Consider the following 16367-nt stretch of genomic DNA (forward strand, 5'->3'; position numbering starts at 1 on the left):
ACCAACTATAGTACTACACTTTTGCACTAGATCCCATCGCTCAAGGGCATTGTTTCAGCAGATCCTTTCTCTGTCACTTTGTCAATTTTTCCTTCTTTACGGTTTCTTTCCTATCATATACAATCCTGCTATTGTATCTTCTGCTTAAAATCAATCAGACAGATATATCTTGATTCCATTTCTTTCTTCAGCTTTACCCTCCCATTTTATTTCTTCAGTCTACAGAGAAATTCCCCGAAATATTCTTTATGCTTACTGTCTCCAATCTTTCTTTTCCCATTTTGCTATCGAGGGCACTCCAAACCTAGTGAATAAATGAGATGACTTGTGTAGAATTAATACTTACCTTACCTATTGCTGTCAAGTCGATTACGACTCATAGTGATCCTATAGGACGAGGTATAACTGCCCCACAGGGTTTCCAAGGAGCGTCTGGTGGATTCGAACTGCTGACCTTTTGGTTAGCAGCTGAGGTCTTAACCACTGCGCCACCAGGGCTCTGAGTATAGAATTAATAGCACATTGCTAATATGGAAAAAATATTTGCAGCCATTTATTGTTAAATTATATTTATCTTATATAAACATGACTCTAAAGACCATTGAATATATGTAACTCATAAATAAGCTGCACTAGATAAAAAGAGATTTTAAAAAACCTTAGATCTTAAAGGGGTTTTTAAAGGTTAGCCCCAGCCTCAGAGTAGGACTGTATTAAGACTATTCTAGAACAAAGGCTTTTAAAAGAAATTACCAAAGTAGATTTCACTCTCAGCCTTTCCCAGCAATTGTTCTCAGAAAGTTTGATCTAATGTTTAAATTTCCAGGAGCAGTTTAATCTCATTCCCTCTTGTGTTGTCAAGAATTGGGGAAAAAATGAAAGCAATTATTCACATGCTGTCAGCCCTAATGTATGCCTCTTTTGTCGAAAGAATAAAGAGTTTTAAAGCCTTCTCATTATCATATGTTGAGAAGTGGATATCGTGATTTAATGTAGAAACCTTAAGCATCAATTCTTTTTTATTTTTTAAAGAATAATTACTCGTTTTTTAAAGAGTTATGTGCAAAGCATGAATGTTAATTTCCTGATCTTAGTGGTTATATTGAGGTTATGTAGGCGAATGTTCTTGTTTGTTAGAAATACACTTTAAAGTATTTAGGAGTGATGGGGCATCATGTCACTAACTTAATTCTCAAATGCTTTAGGGAAATTTTTTTTTTTACTATACTTGCAGCTTTTCTGTAAGTTTAAGATTGTTTCAAGATTTGAAAAATATGTAACATTCATACAATTTTCAGGGGAAAATTGTACCTAGGGTATATAAAGAAAGCATATAATTCGATAAGAAAAAAGTCAACAATTCCAAAAATGGATAACAAATTTGAACAGGCAATTCACAGAAGAACACATTGAATAAACATGGGGAAATATGCTCAACATTTGTATAGAGGGTGAATTATTTATTAAGGAAATACAAATTAAACAAGGCACTATGAACTATCAGAGTGGCAAAATCTAAGACAGAACTAAGTTATTAGATGAGAACAAAAACCCACGTGCCCTGATGGTACGTGAATAAATTGGTTCAACCACTTCACTCAGTATTATAAAACTGGCCTCTAAAGTTAAAAATGTATATACCTATGGTCTTATAATTTCTCTTATAAGAAACTCTGGCATGTATGTATAAGAATTTTTATTGCATTATTGCTTGTAATAGTGAAAAAGTGAGACTAACTTTTCCTCCAATAGAAGAATGGATAAAGTTTATTATTATTAAGTAGATTACTATACAGCATTGGTAATGAAAGACATAAAAGGGGCTCTAGGAGAGCTGGCAAACTTGGCCTTGGTGGTGTTCACCTTATAATAATTGATAAAGTTACATATTTTACTTATGTTTTCTGTGTCTGAGTTTTACTTTACAATAAAAAATTTTTAAAAGCATATATCTTAAAATTCCACTTATGTTCATCTGTCTCTGTATCCATCCATTTATCCTTCTATCAAGATATAATGCATAAAGAAACATATGGACTTATGTTCATTGTACAGTAAAAACTATGGTTTCTGGATGATGAAATGTGAATCTTCTATTTTGTTTACTTTCCATCATCATCTTCATCTCCATCATCATTATCACCATTATCATCTTTCTTTATCGCTTGACTTTCTTTTTATAATATTTACCTTTTACAGTTAAATATTTCAGGCATATAAAGAAGCATAGAGAACAATATAATGAATATCTACCACAAAGCTTAAGAAATACATCATCAAAAAAAATGAAGTTACCCATATACCTGTCTTTTCCTAGTCCTAGTCCCCTCCCTGTCTCCCTAGAGCTAAAAAGCAAAGATGTCACTTTGAGGACTAAGGTGCACCTGACCCAAGCGAGGGTATTTTCTTTTTTATTGTGCTTTAGGTGAAAGTTCACAGCTTAAGTTAATTTCTCATACAAAAATTTACACACATATTGTTTTGTGACATTAGTTGCAATCCCCACCATGTGACAGCACACTCTCCCTTTCCACCCTGGGTTCCCTGTGTCGATTCAACCAGTTCCTGTCCCTTCCTGCCTTCTCATCGTGTCAGTTAGTCTCATGTATCTGATTGAACTAAGAAACACACTCCTCACGGGTATTATTTTTTGTTTTATAGTCCTGTGTAATCTTTGTCTGAGGAGTGGGCTTCAGGAAAGTATCTGGGAGCCATAATTTCAGGGGTTCTTCCAGTCTCTGTCAGACCATTAAGCCTGGCCTTTTGACGTGAATTTGTGTTCTGCTCAGAACTTTTCTCCTGCTCCCTCCAGGACTCTGTTGTGTTCCCTGTTACGGCAGTCATTGGTGGTAGCGGGGCACCGCCTAGTTCTTCCGGTCTCAGGCTGGTGAGTCTCTGGTTTATGTGGAGCTTTAAGGGCTAATATTTTCCTTGTGTCTTCGGTGTTCTTCATTTTCTTTTGTTCCAAGAGGGTTGGGACCAACTGATGCGTCTTAGATCCAAAACGGTATTTTCAATCACCTCATATGCTTTTCATATCCATGCAAAATCTGGACAATGAATAAGGAAGAACAAAGAAGAATTGATGCCTTTGAATTGTGGTGTTGGTGAAGAATATTGAATATACCATGTGTTATGGATTGAATTGTGTCCCCCAAATTATGTATTGTAAATTCTAACCTCTATGCCTGTAGCTATAATCCCATTTAGGAATGGGTTGTCTTTGTTATGTTAATGAACAGGATTAGTGTAGGGTATGTTTTGAGTCCATCTCTTGAGATATAAGAGATTAAACAAGCAAACCAGAAACTGAGGTGGGGGAGGATTGATGTGAAGGCACATTAAGATTGCCAGTAGCAGAAGCTCTAAGAGACAAGGACCTTCCTTCAGACAGAGAGAAAGCCTTCCCCTCGAGTTGGCACCCAGAATTCAGACTTCAAGCCTCCTAAACTGTGAGAAAATATATTTTTGTTTGTTAAAGCCTTCCAACTGTGGTATTTCTGTTGGTTAGCAGCACTAGATAACTAAGACAGAATTTGGTACCAGAAGAGGGGGTTGCTGTTCTAACCCAAGCCCAACAGATACCTAAAATGTGGAAGCAGTTTTGGAATTGGGTAATGAGTAGAGACTGGAAGAATTTTAAGGTACCTAACAGTAAAAGCCTATGTTGTCTTGAAGAGACTGTTGGTAGAATTATGGATGTCAAAGATAATTCTGGTGAGACCTCAGAAGGAAATGAGAAGAGCTACAGAAAAAGTCTGTATAGTCTTAGAGAATACATATGGTGACAGCAATGGAATGGTACTAGAAATGTGGACGTTAAATGTGCTTCTGTGAGGTTTTAAAAGAATATGATGAACACGTGATTGGACAATGAAGGAAGGGTGATGTTTTTTATGCAGTGGGAAAGAACTTGTCTGGATTATGTTTAAATGTTTGGTGGAAGGTAGAACTTGTAAGTGATGAAACTGGATATCTGGCTGAGGAGATTTCTAAACAAGATCTTAAAGGGGCCCCTTATAGTAAAGTGTGAGGGGAAGGAGATGGACTTAAAAATGAACTGAGCAAAATGAATAGAACTTAAAGATATAGAAAATTCTGTTAAACAAACTAAGGATGTGTGTCTTAGAATGTTTACCAAAGATGTGGCTATACAATCTTTTATTAAAGAGATTAAGCTTGTGACTGATGGACCTAACCAACTACCACAGCAGAAAACCCATTGACTTAGACTGACAGGGACGGAGAAAGAATGAAAGGAAAGAACGCTGTCCGCCTCTTGGAATTCTACAGACAGGAAACAGGCCAAAGTAACTACGTCTATTATTCTCCAAGAAAAAAGAAGGACCATCCCTGGAGCAGCTTGGAAATCAGCGTAACTGTTGCAAGGAACACAGGAAGCAGGGCCTTCTCAGTTTCAAAGGGTGGGGCCACACTCGCCTCAGTCTCAAAGGGTTGGGCCACAGCCTTATCAACTTGATTCCAGAGTATGGGGCTGCCATTAAGGTATGCCAGGGGTTTGGTGCCCTCATCCAAAACTGAGGGGGTAGGGTTGCAGTGCCCAAGAAGCAGAAGAATGGGGCCTGCCTGGGCCGAAGGGGTGGGGTCACCACGTAGATGGACTAGAATGGGGCCACCTGAAGCTGAGAAAGCAGAGCTGCCATCCCATAGGGCCTGAAAGACAGAACGGAAGCCCTGAGCTGAGGAGCTTTCACCCAGAACCCAGAGAGTATGGCCAACACCCAGATTATGGAGGCTGGGGCTATTGCCCAGATGATCCCAAAGAACAGAGGATTATTTTCAAGCCTTGAGAGCTAATGTAAATTGTTCTGCTGAGTTTTGTACTTGCTTGGTGTCCATTATTCCTTCTTACCCTCCACTTTCTCTCATTTGTAATGGAAATGTCTACTTTGTGCCTGTTCTACCACTGCACTTTGGAAGAGATAGCTGGTAGTCTAGATTTCACAGATTCGCTGATGAAGAGGAATTTCGCCCCGGGATGTCTCATCCATATTTGATTTAGATGATTCAGAAGATGAGATTTTGAACTTGGGGTTGATTGAAGACTTTTGGGATGATGTGATGAAGTGAATGTGTTTTGCATATGGCAAGGACTTGAATTTTGGGGGGCCAAAGGGTGAAATGTTGTGAATTGAATTGTGTCTCCCCAAAATAGGTGTTAAAAATCCTAGCCCCTATGTCTTGGTTATAATCCCATTTGGGAATAGGTTGTCTTTGTTAATGAGACAGGATTAGTATAGGGTGTATCTTGAGTCAGTCTCTTTTAACATATAAAAGAGATTTAAGAAGTAAGTGAGAAGAGATAAGGGAAGATTGATGCCAAGCCCATGGAGATATTCAATGCACCAGGAAACATGCTGAAGACACAAGGACCTTCTCCTAGAGCTGACAGAGAGAGAAAGCCATCTCCTAGAGTCAGTGCCCTGAATTCAGACTTCTAGCCACCTAAACTGTGAGAAAATTAATTCCTGTTTGTTAAAGCCATCCATTTATGGTATTTCTGTCACAGCAGCACTAGATAACTAAGACACCACGGATGACTAGAAGAAGGAACATTATCTGTCTTGGAAGAAGTGCAGCAAGAATGCTCCTTAGAAGTGAGGATGGTAAGACTTTGTGTCACATACTTCAGACATGTTATCAGGAGGGACCATTCCCTGCAAAAGGACCTCATGCTTGGTAAAGTAGAGCGTCAGTGAAAAAGAAGACGACCCTCAATGAGATGGATTGACACAGGGGCTGCAACAGAGATTGTGAGAATGGCACAGGACCAGACAGTGTTTTGTTTTGTTGTATATAGGGTCACTGTGAGTGGGAACCGACTCAGCAACACCCAACAACAACAGTGATCTAAGATGTCAACTATCTGGTAGTGGTTTCTTCTTCATTTTAATTTAGCTACAATGTTTGGCACGCATGCATCATCATCTCAAGTCTGATGTTTTATCTGCTTCTTTGAAGTTGACATTTTCTCTACTTTTTGTTTGTCCTTATTTTCATTGTCTTTCAAAGGAAGAAAGTAGGAAAATGCCTTTTACCATTATTAACTAGAAGTATTCTTTGAGGAACTTTTAGTTTCCTTTATTCCTTTAATGAAACGTAATTTATGACACCATTTATTTTGTTTCTTGAGTTCATTGAAGCTAACTATATCAGCTGCTGACCGAAAGGTCAGCAGTCCAAATCCACCAGCCGCTCCTTGGAAACCCTATGGGGCAGCTCTACTCTGTCCTGTAGGGTCACTGTAAGTTGGAATCAATTCGACGGCAATAGGTTTGGTCTTTGGTACAATGACATCAGTTTTTGTTTTAATTATTCTTCCTTCTTTTCCTTTATATAGCTGTTCTATATTCTACCACTTGATTATTTCTCTCGTTTGTTTCTTTTATTCTATATTCTAGCAGTTGATTATTTCTGTCGTTTGTATCTTCAACAAGATACATTTAGCATATAAGGGTAAAAATATTTATGTACTATTCTACAAGTAAGAAAAATTGAGCCTCTAAAACTAGTTCAACTACTATGATCGTTTTTCTGTGCCTCAGTTTCTCTAAAGTAAATACAGATAATTATATCTTTTTATATTTCTGCTTGTATTTACTTTAAAAAATAATGAGTTCATGAGTCCCATAATTCTTTATAATAAAACCATTCCTTGCATATTCCAGGAATGTGATTAGTATTTTCTAATTTTTGCAAAGCACTACCTGTCCTTTCCTGCATGTTAGGAATTTCTTCTTTGTATAACATCTGAAACAATTGCATATTGTTACAGCGTTATTTCTCTATTCCCTCTATACTTTCCCTTAATATTCTTTTTTAACAATGCAAATAATTTTAAAAATTAATTAGACCTAAATTTCAAACAGGAATTATTCATATTGTTACAGCCAGCATCTCTCTCCTAGATTTCTGTCTCTTTTGTTCCTTTCCACTATTATCAGACTAAGAAAATAATAGCATCTCTTTAGTAAAGGTATATGCAATTTTTTAACACATTTCATTGTGCTTTAGGTGAATGTTTACATATCAAACTAGTTTCCCATTCATGCAATTCTTTGTAAACATAGAATTACAGAAAAATCAGAGTGAAGCAGCTTACAGAAACAGAGTGCCTTGGTTTTCTTGATTCTTGCCCACTTTAAAAGCAGAGCCACAATCTTTGTCCTTTTGCAACTGACTAATTTCACTCAGCATAATGCCTTCCAGGTTCCTCCATGTTATGAATTGTGTGAATATGCCATAATTTATTTATCTATTCATCTGTTGATGTGCAACTTTGTTGCTTCCATCTTTTTTCTATTGTAAACAGTGCTGGAATAAACATGAGTGTGCATATGTCTCTTCATGTAAAGGGTCTTATTTCTCTAGGATATATTCAAGGAGTGGGATTGCTGGATCCTATGGCAGTTCTATTTCTAGGCTTTTAAGGAAGCGCCAAATCTATTTCCAAAGTGGTTGTACCATTTGACATTCCCACCAGCAGTGTAGAAGTGTTCCAATCTCTCCACAGCCTCTCCAACATTTATTATTTTGTTTTTTGGATTAATGCCAGCCTTGTTGGAGTGAGATGAAATTTCATTGTAGTTTTGATCTGCATTTCTCTAATGGCTAATGATCGTGAACATTTCCTCATGTATCTGTTAGCTACCTGAATCTCTTCTTTAGTGAAGTGTTTATTCATATCTTTTGCCCATTTTTTAATACGGTTGTTTATCTTTTTGTAGTTGAGTTTTTGCAGTATCATATAGATTTTAGAGATCAGATGCTGATCGGAAATGTCATACCTAAAAACTTTTTCACAGTCTGTACCTAGTGTTTTTACTCTTTTGGTGAAGTCTTTGGATGAGCATAAGTGTTTGATTTTTAGGAGCTCCCAGTTACCTAGTTTCTCTTCTACATTCTTAATAATGTTTTGTGTACTGTTTATGCCATGTATTAGGGCTCCTAACATTGCCCCTATTTTTTCTTCCACGATCTTTGTTATTTCAGATTTTATATTTAGGTCTTTGATCCATTTTGAGCTCTTTTTTTTTTTTTGCATGGACAGAGGTATGGGTCTTGTTTCATTTTTTTGCAGATGCATATCCAGTTATGCCAGCACCTTTTGTTAAAAAGACTGTCTTTTCCCCATTTAACTGTTTCGGGGCCTTTGTCAAATATCAACTGCTCATATGTGAATGGATTTATGTCTGGATTCTCAATTCTGTTCCATTGGTCTATGTATCTGTTGTTGTACCAGTACCAGGCTGTTTTGACTACTGTGGCGGTATAATAGGCTCTAAAAACAGGTAAAGTAAGGCCTCCCACTTTGCTCTTCTTTTTCGGTAGTGCCTTATTTATCTGGGGCCTCTTTCCCTTCCATATGAAATTGGTGATATGTTTCTCCAGCTCATTAAAGAATATCTTTGGGATTTGGATCGGAATTGCATTAAATATATAGATCGCTTTTGGTAGAATAGACATTTTTATAATGTTAAGTCTTCCTATCCATGAGCAAGTTAATGTTTTTCCACTTATGTAAGTCTCTTTTGGTTTCTTGCAGAAGTATACTATAGTTTTCTTTGTATAAGTCTTTTACATGTCTGGTAAGATTTATTCCTAAGTATTTTATCTTCTTGGGGGCTACTGTGAATGGCATTGATTTGGTGATTTCCTCTTCGATGTTCTTTTTGTTGGTGTAGAGGAATCCAGCTGATTTTTGTATGTTTATCTTGTATCCCGATACTGTGCTGAACTTTTCTATTAGTTTCAGTAGTTTTCTTGAGGATTCCTTAGGGCTTTCTGTGTATAAATAACATCATGTCATCTGCAAATAGAGATACTTTTACCTCTACCTTGCCAATCTGGATGCCCTTTATTTCTTTATGTAGCCTAATTGTATGGGTAGGACCTCCAACACAATGTTGAATAAGAGTGGTGATAAAGGGCATCCTTGTCCGGTTCCCGATCTCAATGGGAATACTTTCAGATTCTCTCCATTTAGGGTGATGTTGGCTGTTGGCGTTGTATAAATGCCCTTTATTATGTTGAAGAATTTTCCCTCTATTCCTATTTTGCTGAGAGTTTTTCTCATGAATGGGTGTTGAACTTTGTCAAATGCCTTTTCTGCATCAATTGATAAAATCATGTGATTCTTATCTTTTGTTTTATTTATGTGGTGGATTACATTGATTGTTTTTGTACTGTTGAACCATCCCTGCATACCTGGTATGAATCCCACTTGGTCATGGTGAATTATTTTTTTGATATGTTGTTGAATTCTATTGGCTAGAATTTTGTTGAGGATTTTTGCATCTACGTACATGATTGATATAGGTCTGTAATTTTCTCTTCTTGTGGTGTCTTTACCTGGTTTTGGTATCAGGGATATGGTGGCTTCATAGAATGAGTTTGGCAGTATTCCATCCTTTTCTATGCTCTGAAATACCTTTAGTAGTAGTGGTGTTAACTCTTCTCTGAAAGTTTGGTAAAACTCTGCAGTGAAGCCATCCAGACCAGGGCTTTTTTTTTGTTGGGAATTTTTTGATTACCTTCTCAAAGTCTTTTTTTGTTATGGGTCTATTTAGTTGTTCTACCCCTGTTTGTGTTACTTTAGGTAGGTAGTTTATTTCTAGGAATTTATCCATTTCTTCTTGGTTTTCAAATTTGTTAGAGTATAATTTTTCATAGTAGTCTCATATGATTCTTTTACTTTCAGTTGGGTCTGTTGTAATATCGCCCATCTCATTTCTTATTCAGGTTATTTGCTTCCCTTCCTGTTTTCCTTTTGTCACTTTGGCCAGTGGTTTATCAATTTTGTTGATTTTTTTAAAAAAACCCAGCTTTTGGTCTTGTTAATTCTTCCAGTTGTTTTTCTCTTTTCTATTTCATTTAGTTCAGCTCTAATTTTTATTATTTGTTTTCTTCTGGTGCCCCTGGGTTTCTTTTGTTGCTCTCTTTCTATTTGTTCAAGTTGTAGGGATAATTCTTTGATTTTGGCCCTTTTTTCTTTTTGGATGTGTGCATTTATTGATATAAATTGGCCTCTGAGCACCACTTTTGCTGCGTCCCAAAGGTTCTGATAAGAAGTGTTTTCGTTCTCATTGGATTCTCTGAATTTCTTTATTCCATCCTTAATGTCTTCTATAATCCAGTCTTTTTTGGGCAGGGTATTGTTCAGTTTCCAAGTGTTTGATTTCTTTTCCCTGCTTTTCCTGTTATTGATTTCCACCTTTGTGGCCTTATGGTCAGAGAAGATGCTTTGTAATATTTCAATGTTTTGGATTCTGCTAAGGGCTTGCTTTATGACCTAATATATGGTCTATTCTAGAGAATGTTCCTTGTGCACTAGAAAAGAAAGTATAGTTGGTTGCTGTTGGGTGGAGTGTTCTGTATATGTCTATGAGGTCAAGTCGGTTGATTGTGGCATTTAGACCTTCCGTGTCTTTATTGGGCTTCTTTCTGGATGTCCTGTCCTTCACGGAAAGTGGTGTGTTGAAGTCTCCTACTATTATTGTGGAGCTGTCTATCTCACTTTTCAATGCTGATAGAGTTTATGTATCTTTGCAGCCCTGTCATTGGGTGCATAAATATTTAATATGGTTATATCTTCTTGGTGTATTGTCCCTTTAATCATTATATAGTGTCTTTCCTTATCCTTTCTGATGGATTTAACTTTAAAGTCTATTTTTTAAGAAATTAATATTGCCACTCCTGCTCTTTTTTGATTGTTGTTTGCTTGATATATTTTTTTTCATCCTTTGAGTTTTAGTTTGTTTGTGTCTCTAAGTCTAAGGTATTTCTCTTGTAGGCAGCATATAGACTGATCTTGTTTTTTAATCCATTCTGCCACTCTCTGTCTCTTTATTGGTACAGTTAGTCCATTTACATTCAGGGTAATTATAGATAGGTATGAATTGAGTGCTGTCATTTTGATTTCTTTTTTTGTGTGTTGTTGACAGTTTCTTTTTCCCACATAGTTTTATGTGCTGAGTAGATTATCTTTATATATTGTCCTTTCCTCATATTTGTTGTTGGAGATTTTGTTTCTGCTGAGTCTGTATTTTTTTCTTATATTTTATTTTGGTGAGTAGGATAGTTTGTCTCCTTTGTGGTTACCTTATTATTTACCCCGTTTTTCTAAATTTAAACCTAACTTTTATTTCTTTGTATCGCTGTATCTTCCTCTCCATATGGAAGGGGTATGATTACATTTCTTAGTCCCTCTTTATTATTCTAATGTTGTCTTCTTTTATATAATAACATTGCTGTTACACTGTTTTGAGCCTTTTTTTTTAATAGTCTTGCTTTTTTTTTTTTTTTTGGTTTTCCCTGCCTGGGCTGACTTCTGGTTTTTCTGCCCAGTGTTCCAGTCTTGGGTTGATACCTGATATTATTGATTTTCTAACCAAAGAACTCCCTTTAGTATTTCTTGTAGTTTTGGTTTGGTTTTTATGAATTCCCTAAACTTGTGTTTATCTGGAAATGTCTTAGTTTCTCCTTTATATTTAAGAGACAGTTTTGCTGGATATATGATTCTTGGTGGGCAATTTTTTTCCTTCAATTTTTTAAATATGTCATCCCATTGCCTTCTTGCCTGCATGGTTTCTTCCGAGTAATCCGAGCTTATTCTTATTTGCTCTCCTTTGTAGGTGACTTTTCATTTATCCCTCACTGCTCTTATAATTCTCTCTTTATCTTTGGTTTTGGCAACTTTGATTATAATATGTCTTGGTGACTTTCTTTTAAGATCTACCTTATGTGCAGTTCTGTAAGCATCTTGGATAGATATCTTCTCATCTTTCACAATATCAGGGAAGTTTTCTGCCAACAAATCCTCAACAATTTTCTCTGTATTTTCTGTTATCCCTCCCTGTTCTGGTACTCCAATCACTCGTAGGTTATTTCTCTTGATAGATTCTCACATGATTCTTAAGGCTTCTTCATTTTTTTTTTTTAATTCTTTTATCTGATTTTTCTTCAAATGTATTAGTGCCAAGTGATTTATCTTCGAGTTCAGAAATTCTAGCTTCTACTTGCTCAATTCTGCTCCTCTGACTTTCTATTGAGTTGTCTACTTCTGTAATTTTTTTGTAAATCTTCTGAATTTCTGATTGCTGCCTGTCTATGGATTTTTCCAACTTATTAAACTTTTCATTATGTTCCTGAATAATCTTTCTGAGTTCTTCAGTTGCTTTATCTGTGTGTTCCTTGGCTTGTTCTGCATATTGTCTCATTTCCTTCCTGATGTCTTGAAGGATTCTGTATATTAAACTTTTGTATTCTGCATCTGGTAATTCCAGGAATGCACTTTCATCTAGAAGATCCCCGGATTCTTTGTTTTGAGAGTCTGTTGAGGTGATCATGGCCTGTTTCTTTATGTGACTTGATATTGACTGTTATCTCTGAGCCATCTACAAGTTATTGTATTAGTTTATGCTTGCTTACTGTGTCGTAGCTGCTTGCTTTGTTTTGTTTTGGTATACCCCTATGGGTTGCTTCAGTGAGCTAGCTTGATTATTTTCGCCTTTGGAGCTCTGGTGTTCTGTCCCCAGCTGGCTAGAGCTGTTATCAGGTATATCAGTCTAGGAGTCCATTCAGTTTTCTTGTATGAATTCAGCTCAGGTTTCCAGATAGCTGATCGTCAAGTGTGTGGTACAGCCTCTGTCCTACAGTCTTAGAGGGGCAGGGGTGATTGGTGTATATACCCATATCTGATTGCAGCAGGGGGTCACACTCTGAACAAGGCAGGGGGCTGAGAACCAATCCCCGAGTTTCTCTGAGGAAAGTGCGTCCCTTTTCCCTAGAGTGTGCAGGTGGGTGGGTTCTGCAGAGGGACCATGGGCACCCAGAATTTTTGGTTGTAAGGACTGGGAAGTACCAGTTATCTTTGGTCCCCTGTCATGGGTGGCTGGGTGACCTGAGTGGAGCTACCAGTCCTTAGATCCCTCATGTGGGTATTTGGGGACCTTGTTTAATTGGCAAAGCAACGTCAAACATCAAACACGCACCACCCCACCGCACCACTGAAATGGTTGGAGTTTGCCAACAAGGGTCTGTTCTTCTGAAATAGGCCCACACAGGTCCATGCAGAAGGGAAAGGTGCTCAAAGTCCACGGATGGTTTATGCCTGGATAGGAGCTGCCTCTGTCCTGAGCTCTACCGGTTAGTGGAGCTAGCAAACCATCTTTTCCCCCAAATGCAAATTTTTTCCTTCCCCAAGGCCAGGAGTATGGCAGTAGGTGCTGCACAGTGCCTATCTCAGTCCAAGGGAATTCAGCTGCTGAAGCCGTTTGGGGTGGGGGGGCGGTTAAAATATACGCAAGTACTTAGCTTTTGCTGAGAGCACTGTTCTACTCAGGTTCCGGAGGTGTCGGTGGGCTGTGTGGCTGGCTGCTTCTTCCTGAGGAAACTGCTGTGGAACGCTAGTACCAGCCCACTGCCGCCGCCTCTCCGGGAATGGTGCCTGAGGGCTCCCTGCGATTCAGGTCCAGTAACTCCTCTCTGCTTCTGAATGGTCTCTTCCTACCCTTGCCCCTCAGTTCATTTTCTAAGCTTGCCTTTGAAGCTCAGGGCTCCCAGTTTGTCACAAATATAGTCGTTTCACTTGTTTTTTCATGTCTTTGTTGTAAAGAGGGCTCGCCAGAAGTGTCTGTCTATTCCGCCATCTTGGCTCCCAGATTTGCCTGTGTATACTTTTTATACTAACATACATTTTGTTATATTTAGAAAATTTTATTTGTCATGTTTGTCACTCATAAACAGGAGGGCCTGGACGATCTACCATGCCAACCCCAGGAAATACTGCAGCTTTTCGTGCTTCCCTTTGGACCAATATGGAGAAACTTATGGATCATATCTGTACTGTTTGTGGGCAGGTAAATAGGGAGTGGAAAAAATTTAAATTATGGTTTAAATCTTGATTATTCCAAGTTGTCTGATTTTTTACAGATATCTTAAAATCTTTGAGCACTTCAGATACCTATGTTAGCTTATTATAATATATTGAAAGGCCCCAGCAAAATGCTAGTTCCCTTTCCTTACTTTTCTAGTTCCAAGCTTTTCATTTGTTTTAGTTGAAAATACCCAATTATATATGTAGCCGTCCCTCCTTTTTTTCAGGTACAACATCTACAGAAAGTATTAGCCAAGAAGAGAGATCCTGTTTCTCACATTTGCTTCATTGAAGAAATAGTTAAGGTATGTTTAAATGAAAATATTTTCACTTATTTTCCTGAGCCAACATCATTCATGTTCCTTCCTTACAGTGGCTGTATGTCAGATAACAATTGGAAAGTGTTGTTCTTGACAAGCATAAGTTTTCTTTGAGATATATATATATATATATATATATATATATATATATATATATATATATGGAGGAGTCCTTTGTGGTTCCGATCCACCCAGAGGTGCCTCAGAAGAAAGTCCTGGTGATCTACTTCCGAAAGGCCACAGCTGTTGAAAACCCAAGAGAAAATACTAAGGTCCAGAATTTCATTTTACTTGGATCCACAGTCAACGCCCATGAAAGCAGCAAACAAGAAGTCAAACCACGTATTGGGTTGGGCAAGTCAACTACAGAAGATCCCTTTAAAGTGTTGAAAAGGTGTCACCTTAAGGACTAAGGTTCACCTGACCCAAGTCATGTTTTCAGTCACCTCATATGCATGCGAAAGCTGGCCCATGAATAAGGAAGACCAGAGAAGTACTGATGCCTGTGAATGACGGTGTTGGCAAAGCATATTGAATGTACCATGGACTGCCGGAAGAATGACCAAATCTGCCTTGGAAGCAGTACAGCCAGCATGCTCCTTAGAAGTGAGGATGGCGATACTTCATCTCACATAGTGTGGGCACCAGGAGGGAGCAGTCCCCGGAGAAGGGCGTCATGTTTGGTAAAGTAGAGGATTAAGGAACAAGAGGAAGACCTTCAATGATATGGATTGACACAGTGGCTTCAACAGTGGGCTCAAACATAGCAACGATTGGAGGATGGTGCAGGACCAGGCAGTTTTTTGTTCTTTTGTGCATAGGGTCACTATGAGTTGGAACCAGCTCTGCAGCACCTAACAACAATGACAACATTGAAAACCCTATGGAGTGCAGTTCTGCGCTGAAACACATGGTGTCACCGTGAGTTGGGCACAGTACATTACATAAAAACACATATATCAAGGATTTTTACTCTGAATGTGTCAAGACTGTATTCCTCCCTTTACTAAAGAATCGTGAGTTTATGGTCTAACATTTGGTAATTTTGTAGGTATAAAAAATAGTGAAAATAATTTTCCTTAGTTCTGTGAAGTGTTGTAAAAATTAGTAAATCATTTATAAGCTTTTATTGGGCAAAAAATAAACATTTAGGTTTACTTTAAAAACTCTATTTTCAGATTAATGTTGCCAATTCTGCCTCGTTGTTTGCTAAGATATTTATTCCAGTTGATAGAACTATTCATATTAGTATACAAAGCCTTATCTCAAGAATCTTCAAAAGAAGAAAAAAATCCTCCGTGATGTTAGTTTCTGTAATGCTTTATTAGTACAGAAGGTTTTTGCAATGGGTATTCATCATGTTGCAAACAGTATATCAAAGTGTAAAGAGGGCGTAAATGGGTTGAGTGTAACTAGACCAACAATTCTATCAGGTGTAACAAATTTTAAGAATAGTTTAAATGTAGAGTCTTTTGAACACATTTCTGTGTTCAGATTTTAATCTGTGCAGTTTCTTAATTGAGATAACTAATTCTGCTTCTATTTAATTAAATAAATGCTCTGGCTAACTTGAAAAATTAGCCTGTAATTTTCAGTTCACACTGTAATTTGAAAAGACACATTCATACCTATCAATTCATATTAAATATTCATAGTATTTCAATGTTGAATATTCTTTTCTCTTCTGTATTGTGTTTTCTGAATAATGGATAATAATCTCATTTTTTAAATAAGAATTTTAAGCTGATTATTAAAAATCATGTTGCCACTGAGACATTAAAAATTCAATTTTGGTATCTTTTAAACACCAGTTAAGCATTCTAGTAGCACTATATAATAATCAACACTGTATATAACACTTTGCTTGACGTGAAGGCAGCAAATTATTGACTGTTCAGGATCCACACAGTGGAAAACAGATTGTAGATTCTCATCTGTGGAATTAAGCCAGTTTAGCTGTATGTGGGAGTGTAGATATGGTACTTCCATTTTCTAAGCCAGCAATTTTTATCATCGAACAGAATCTTGTAATCATATGTGTAGGATGCATTAAGCTAAATTTGGAGTGTGTTCAGCATTTTGAGTAGCTATAGTACTAATTGGAATTCTAACTATGAAAAAAGAATGTCTTTTGCCCTTTTAGACATATC

General features: G+C 37.3%; 1 protein-coding gene across 4 annotated transcripts in view; it reads left to right on the forward strand.

The window, feature by feature from the left end:
* The window catches only part of COG5 (component of oligomeric golgi complex 5), a 330055-nt gene that overhangs the window by 178254 nt on the left and 135434 nt on the right, over positions 1 to 16367 (forward strand). For all 4 annotated transcript variants that reach the window (XR_010322654.1, XM_003407008.4, XM_064289835.1 and 1 more), the window contains exons 9-10: positions 13768 to 13880; positions 14125 to 14202. Coding sequence is in view for 3 of the 4 variants with exons in the window: in XM_003407008.4 (XP_003407056.3) it covers positions 13768 to 13880; positions 14125 to 14202 (191 nt within the window). In the remaining variant the exon portion in view is untranslated. The remainder of the gene's footprint in view (positions 1 to 13767; positions 13881 to 14124; positions 14203 to 16367) is intronic.

The sequence above is a fragment of the Loxodonta africana genome, chromosome 8, assembly GCF_030014295.1.
Source record: "Loxodonta africana isolate mLoxAfr1 chromosome 8, mLoxAfr1.hap2, whole genome shotgun sequence".
Taxonomy (NCBI): domain Eukaryota; kingdom Metazoa; phylum Chordata; class Mammalia; order Proboscidea; family Elephantidae; genus Loxodonta; species Loxodonta africana.